This window comes from Antechinus flavipes, chromosome 1, assembly GCF_016432865.1.
Source record: "Antechinus flavipes isolate AdamAnt ecotype Samford, QLD, Australia chromosome 1, AdamAnt_v2, whole genome shotgun sequence".
NCBI classification, from domain to species: Eukaryota; Metazoa; Chordata; class Mammalia; order Dasyuromorphia; family Dasyuridae; genus Antechinus; species Antechinus flavipes.
The window spans coordinates 210,770,902-210,778,684 of NC_067398.1; the positions used below are offsets into that span (position 1 = coordinate 210,770,902).

Sequence of the window (7,783 nt, forward strand, 5' to 3'; positions counted from 1 at the left end):
CTTTGACCGAAAGCCCCAAATAGGATCATGAAGAATCGAACATTACTGAAAACGTCTAATCAATTCTTTTGTTTGCCTTTTGATTGATTTTTGCCTTTTTGCTTGCAGTTCTGTCCTCTCCTTCCCCCATCTCCCCAACCTCACTTTTTATGTATTTAACAGCAACTACTCACTACTGAAGGAGGAAAAGACAATGTCTTTTAATTAAATTATAACTTTTGAGAGCTAATCATGTGCTGTGCCTCTGTTCTAGAAGCAGTGTAGGAGACACCGTCAGCCTGAATTTTTTTCAGCTCCATTTTCTTACTTATATAATGCTGTCCTTATCTCTCCATTTTTTCCCTGTCTTTGTTCCTGTCCCAGTCCCTGTCTTAAGGTTTTCCGATCGCACCTCAAACTCAGCTTTCCCGGAAGGCAAAGAAACTAGGGAAGTGGTTGTCGGCTTTTGAATCTATTTTTAAAGTGTAAATGAGACTTCCAGATTTCCAAATTTCGATCTGGTCTATCATCTCTTTGATTAACTCCCATATGCCTTTTACAATCTAGTTGAGGATACCTTCCTCATACTCGTATACCGTCGACCAAAGTGAGGTCTGGAGTTGAAATGATGCCAATTGAAGTAGACTTAATGAACAGCAGAGGAGCCAAGTTGCACCCTCAAAAACCTTCATATTTCAGTGAAGATGAAACTACAGACTGCTGTCAGAGACATTTATTACAATGTTAAAGCCACGAGGAGCAGACACTGTATAAAAATGCCCCTTATCTGGGGTATACAAAGAAAGTCTGAAGGAAGCAGCCAATTGTTTGTTTGCTAGAATGAATTCATGTCACAAACCACCTGGGTGAAAAGGCAAGAAAGCCGTCAAAATAAAATAAACAAAGCAATAGGCTGCAGTCTTCCTTCGGCATAGACTCCTAAGCAGTCTGGTGATCAACAGCTTCCCAGGAAATAGCTTTCCAAGCAAATAGACAACTGAGAGAACATTGCGAGTTGGACCAGAGTCTTTGATCCCCTTCCAGTTACCTGATCGAAGTCTCCCTGCACCTCGAGTTCTCTGCCCTTATCCAAGAGCACCCTGAGTATTTTGTCCTTCCAGAGCCCCATGAAAGAATTCTGTACTAAAAGGACACAGGAATAGTGATGGAGCACATTAAGATGTAGTTAATTGGGCGATGAACAAAGGCGGGATTCCGAAGGGGCAATCTTCAGCTGAAACTCTGGTCTTTCTTATAGTTGAGAGGCAACGCTCCACTAAAGGTACAGCACTATTCCTTATTCTTCTCTCTTTCAACTACCCCTCATCCCAACACACAGACCTACAACCAATTATTCTGACTTTTGCACAGTTTGAGATATTTCTACCTGTGTCCTGGCCCTCCACACCCCCATCGCTCAGGCCTATTCGCCGGGCACTTTTTGCCCGTTGAGGTTGGAAGGTGGCGATCTGTATTGCTCCAGCTTTCCTTGGTGATTTGGGATCTCTGGGGAGGATGTCTTTTGTTTGTTTGTTTGTTTTACATGGCCGACACAAACCTTTCCACGTTACTAGAGTAGGCTGAATGCCGGACATGGTAGGCGTTGGGGCCAGCCCCGAGCTGCCCCCCAGGATTGTAGCTGTGTGCCAGTGAACTGATCTGGCCGGGGGACATTCGGCCGTAAAAGTCCACAGGGTCGTTGGCCCCCGGAGGAGAGGTGGACATTGCCAGACGGCTGGATGCTCCGAACAGTTGGCTGCTGTTTCCCTGAGGATATGACCCGTGGTTCATGGGCAGATGGCCGTTGGGAACTGGATAGGTGTAGGCCATGGTGTTGGACGGCCGAGGCAGCACCCCGGTGGGCCCAGCCCCACCGTTCCCTCCGCTTCCTCCACTGCACGCGGGGTTGCTGTAGGAGGCGGCGGCGGCGGAGGCGGAGGCCCCGAAGGAGCAGGCGGCTGCAGCGACTGGAGGCGCCTGGCTGAGGTCCGGGCTAAGCGGGCGTCCGAGCGCGGGCGGCGGCGCAGGCTGCTGCTGCAGCAGGTCTCCAGGCCCGTGCACCAGGCTGTTGATGCTGAAAACCCGGCATTGGCCTGGGGACGAGGCCGGGTAGTAAACGGAGGAGTGGGGGCCCAGAGTCTGACCATAGCCCGCAGGATTCATGGCGGCCGCCACGTTGGAATACACCGAGCCAGGGTAGGGAGGACGAGCCACTGGCACGGAGCTGGGGAACATGCCCGCAGCGGCCGCCGCCGCCGCCGCCGCCGCTGCATCGTGCATGTAAGCCGGGTAAGTAGAGAGGTCGGTGCGCTTGAACCTCTTTCTCCTGCGCAGAAAACTACCGCTCTCGAACATGTCCTCGGCATTGGGATCCAGTGCCCAGTAATTGCCCTTTCCCGGGCGGCCCGGCTCCCGGGGAATCTTTATAAAACAGTCATTGAGAGTGAGGTTGTGACGGATGCTATTCTGCCACTTTTTAGGGTTGTCCCGGTAGAAAGGGAAGCGCTCTGTGATAAACTTGTAAATGCCTCCTAGGGTCAGCTTCCTGTCCGGGGCGTGTGCGATGGCCATAGCTATGAGCGCAATGTAGCTGTAAGGGGGCTTACCTCGCTGGAGGGGCCTCTTTCTCCTGCGCCCGCCGCCACCGGCGCCCTTCACCACCGGCTCCCCCAGCTCGCTGAGGCCCCCCGAGGGCTCACAAGCAGCGGGCTCCTTCTCTACCTTCACTACCGGCATCAGGGGGAGGCTTCTGCCCGCAGCTTCGGCCCCTGTCGTGGACGGGTGCTGCGGGCCCCTGTCCTCGGGGCAATCTCGCTGGGGAGAATGCCTCGTCTCCTCAGTCATCCCCTGGGCCGGGCCTTGGCCACCCAGCTCCCCTAGGGGAGAAGTGGGGGCCCGGGCCCAGGCGCACGGGGTCTGTCTGTGGCAGAAGGTACTGCTGCCAGGAAAGGGTGGGGGTGGGAGGATGCAGTCCAGTCTGGTGCAAAGAGACCGGCTTTGGGGAAATTTACGCTACAGCTTGCTCTCTACGGGGAACCCGAAGTCCCCAGATCGGACGAAGCTCGGTAGCAGACACGAAGCCACAGTTCAGAGGGCTCTTTAAGTTTTGAGGGCCCGTCTCACCTTGCATCAAATATGCGGCAGCTGGGAGACAATCCAAGGAGGTTTTTGGCTCGGTATCTCAAGTGTTGAGGTTTGGTAGGAGTGGGGTTTGAGGGAAGGTTGAGTGAAGGAAGCAAGAAGTTATCGCTGGCGAGATCCGGTGCTGAGGTAGGTTCTCTCTCTGCAACCTTCCATTTCCTACTCCAACCCCCCTCGCGCCAACTATCCACGATCACGGTCACGTCCAGAGGTGTAGAGAGCCAGAACTTGCTCTCAGGCCTCTTGAGATCTGGTGGATCCGAAGCATAGAAGGATCGTATGTGCGGGGCCCATTCCAAGGTAGCGGGGAACTGACACCACTTGACAGCTTGTTCCTCACTTATATTTTGCCAGGCGAAGGGTCGAGTTTCTCTTCTCTGCTTCTGCAAGGTTTTCTCTGTACCTGGGCAGAGGGCACTCCCCTTTACAAACAACCAGCTCCTCCCTCCTTCCTTCTATTCCTTAAAGACACAGAGGCGCTTAGGGGGCTGTGCAGCTATTCCCGCCTCCCTCCCACCTGAGCTAGAGTTTATCTTTACTGAAACCATATCGGTGGCGTTGATGTGGCTGCAGTCACAGCTGCTCAGGGGATGCCCCCCTCCACTCATGTCTACCTCGGATACTTTATCTTGGGGTGGAAGAAAGTCTGAGTTCTGCAAGGCAAAGACAACGAAACGCAAGCTCTGGCAGGTCCTATCTAAACCCGGAGAAGCTTTGGGTATAGTCCTGGAGACAGGCTGTTGCTGCTGTCAAAGGACCTGGCTAGTCAAGTCCTTGGAAACCTCGTCTGCAGAAAATTGCCCAGAAGGAAAGGAATGCTGGAGTTCTTTGACCACGGTGATGGGGGCGGGAGGGGGGAAGGGAAGGGAAGGGAGAGGAGGAGAGAATAAAATGACAAAACAAATACTTAAGCACGGAAATTTAGGAATGTCTGCACACTATATATATTTTTTAAAGGGACTAAAATAAGGATTGGGGAGACTATATGGCACTATAAAAAGAGCGCTGTCTCTGAAGTCAGGTGATCTGGGTTCGAATCCCACCTTGGAAGCCTCTATGTGTGTGACCTTAAACAGTCCCTAAATGTCTCTGCGTCTCAATTTCCTCATTCACACCCAAGCTGTTGCTGAGATCCCTTCTAGTTCCATATTCACGATTTTGAATAAACAGGTGAAAGACATGGTCTATTGGTTTATTCCAGAGGAGAATAAGGAGCCCCAAACAATAAGACCGGGTGTGAGGGAGGATAAATTGAGTTAGGTTGGGTTTGGAAAGTCCACTTGAGGGAGGTTTGCCGACTTCCTTTTCAGTTCCGGGAGGACGAATTACCTCCTTCTACGCACTCCCTGAGCGCAAATGCACACTATCTATACCTTACACTGCAAACCTGTTTCTTCTGTGTCCTAAAACAAGGCACCGAAGGAAAGTTCGGGGAAAATGCCAACAAATACTTTCTTCTTTGAAGAGCCCCGTTTTCTCTCTGCCATTGTTTCCCATTCTCTGCCCACGAGTCCAAAGAGCATACCCGCACCAACCCCGCAGTCTGAAGGGGCCAGCGGTCTGAGGTTTCGCCTGCTGCTGCTTTCAGTTCCTGAAAGTGAAGAGAGATCAAGTGCATCTTGGACTCATCCCACCCGAAAGGAGCACTCTAATCTCTGAGTGGGCTGCGTGTGAGCCTGAGTTATTGTGTATTTGAGAGTTTTGGTGAAAGAGAGTAGGTCAAATCTGAGAATTGGGTGGATGAGGAAGAAAAATCATCTGATAGATCCACGTGCATCATTAGCCCCATTTGGAGGCTGTGTCTTGAAGCAGAGTCTAGGTTTTTGTGTTTGTTTTTTTTTCTCTCTCCCCGATTCACTAATGTACTGTGAAAAAAAATCTTTTTCTTGGGAAGCATCTGCTGTCCAGAAAACCCTCCTCGATATCTGTTGAAACTACACTTCTCTTCCTGGGCAATCCTGATGGTGATGCAACTGTGTTTCTGTCTGCGCTTAACTGTCCCACCCCTGGCACTTAGGCTCTTCCCTTATTTTCATAGACTGCAATGGGGCGAGTAGCTTATATCTTAAAAAAGAAATTATTTCTTTTTCTTCTATCTCAGAAGTTGAAGTAGAGAGCAGCGATCTCCAGTTTGAATATTGTTGGCTCAAAAGTTTTATAAAAAATTGCCAGAGTCTCTGGGAGAGTGTGGAAGGCCCCCCGGACTGACATCACAGCCAAGTTTGGCTCAGAGGCACAGGGCAGAAAGGAAACCACAGAGTAGTTTTAGGTTCTTGCTTCTGAATATGTTATTTCTTCAGAATATGTTAAACACACAAACAAAACAAAACAAAAACATTTTTTGCTTAAAAGTCGGATGAAAAGTTTTGCGCATCCTTTTCCAGATGAATTAAGAGGCTAAATTAAAGGTACTGTTCCCAATCAAACCGGTTTATATTTCTGAAGTCCTTAAAAGCTTCCAAGTCTGCACCGTTAAAAAAAAAAAAGAGAGAGAGACATAAAATACATAGCGAAATGATAAATATTATTCCTTTAATTTTATATCCGCTGGCAAAAAATCTATTTAAGCCACAGATAATTTATTTTTTCTTATTTTTACTGACAGAAAAGCTGGCATTTCTTTGTTTCGGAATTGAATCGTTACTAGTCACAGCTTTCTACTAAGTGGTAACTTTGACAAATGTTTTAGCAGACTCTGGAGAATTTGGAATAAAATTAATGGTATCCCAAATTCACCGAATCACCTAAAAATTCCCAACATCCCAACAGTCTTGAAAAATGAGACTGGTCCTAGCCTACAGATGTGTCAAATCCAGGGAGAAGACGTTTATTGTCACAGAGCATCAGAACTCTATTGCATTATCTATTGCATTCACCTCATTTTTAGAAAGGGGATCTGAGGTTCAGAGAGATACGATTTACCCAAGATCACCCAAAGAATTTGTGGTAGGGCAGGAAGTGCCCCCCCCCCCACTTCTCGCCCTGAGTTCTTTGTTCAACAGCAAAAACCTCTCCACCCAGATCCAATAGCTACAAAATTGACAGCAACCATTTCTTCAGTACCCACTACCTTCAAGGCACTGTACTATGTACTAGGAATTAAAGAGACTAACACGATTAGATTTTATAATCGCTTATACGAAATGTGATGCGTTTGCTCATGCCTTGTTAGGAAATTACTGTTGAAATTCTATCTTATTGCAAAACTATCTATTAAAATCTTTTCCTGTAGTGATTAGATTAAGGCAACATTGAAAAGAAATCTGTTGGGTTTATGAATGAAAGAAGGATTATTCGCTAACTGGATTTTTAACTCCAGAAGGACACTTTACTATTTTAATCTAAAATATGAGAGACGTGTTCTATTCCATGAGGTTTCTCTATTCATATTCATGCAGAGGTTCCTGTTAATGTTAGATGAAATATAACTTTAGGTACTCACTGCCACTTCAAGTATTGCTTTTTTCCTAATAAAACCCAACCCTCCCCCAATATATTGAGGTAAATTAGAATTCCATCGTTTTGAAATTCCCTCCTCCTTTTTCGTAAAATAACACACATTTTATTAATCGCAGGAATTAAAAAGTTAAAAAAAAATCACAGTTCATAGGATAAATTTTGGGAAGCAGAATAAATCAACAATTACACTGGTTTCTAAAAGTATTCCTGGCTTTGAACAGAGTACACAATTCTCACTTTATATCTTATAGAGAACTCTTTTGAGGAAAGTACCTTACAAACTATACCACACCATATAAATGAGTCAGTATTGCTATTTTTATTATTTTTTCTTTTTAGAAAAGCTTCCTCATTTCAGGTCATTCTCTTCTTTTCTAATGGAAGTCCAAAGTAAGCATTTTAATAAATACTATGCTTTGGTTAATACCTAGATTGATGGAGGAAGATGGTCTCTCAGAGCTCTTCCCAGGAGATAGCTGAGGTGATAGTTTTCTTCCTTATTTCACCTTTCATATTACCTGTGGCATGGAGATAAGGTGCAAGTAGAAAGCAGACCTATTAGGAAAAAAAACCTAAATTTAGAGACTATAATTTGTTAAATTCCTCCTACCCCTTGCCCAGTGATCCCCAAATCTGGAAAGCATTAATTTCAGGGCAGTTGTGTTTGCTCAGGCAACTTCATGTTGAGTTCCAGAGTAGGGAGGAAGGGAAAAAAAGAGGGTTATATAATATTTGCAGAGAGCTTGGAAAGGAAGTTCCAGGCTAAGGGTCCTCTCATTTAAGGCTGCTCAGAAAGAAAGTCTATTGCTAATCCTCCTCTTAATTAGTTAGAGAATTTGGCTCTATACCAACAAGAAGGGAATGTTGTACTAAGAGTAAATGCTTTCTTAAACATCTCCCTGGGGGTGGGGGTAAGGGACAGGACCTAAGTTTTCTGAGGTCTTAATCACATTTTTTAGCCAATTAATGTGTTTAGATAACATTTTATGTTCCATTTTTTTTTTTAAAACGGGGTTTGGTGATGATGGAGGCTACTCGAAAAAATTTTAAGGATTACGAGGATGTAAATAAAGGTGAACTGTCTCTCTGTTCCCTCCTACTTTGAACATGTAAGTCTCAGTATTTCTAACTTCTCAACCCACAAAAGTATGGTGGAGAATCTAAATCTGAGATTATTTTTCCTAGACCTTAAAGGGCCTGGGAG

General features: G+C 46.3%; 1 protein-coding gene across 1 annotated transcript; it reads right to left on the minus strand.

The window, feature by feature from the left end:
- Positions 1-703: 703 nt before the first annotated feature.
- On the minus strand, positions 704-2,823 carry FOXE1 (forkhead box E1). The gene has a single exon (XM_051983859.1). The coding sequence runs from the start codon at positions 2,821-2,823 to the stop codon at positions 1,519-1,521; it is 1,305 nt and encodes a 434-aa protein (XP_051839819.1). The 3' UTR covers positions 704-1,518.
- Positions 2,824-7,783: the final 4,960 nt, after the last annotated feature.

Bases quoted from the DNA above. Each gene is read 5' to 3' on its own strand.
- FOXE1 (XM_051983859.1), bottom strand. From the start codon at position 2,823: ATGACTGAGGAGACGAGGCATTCTCCCCAGCGAGATTGCCCCGAGGAC.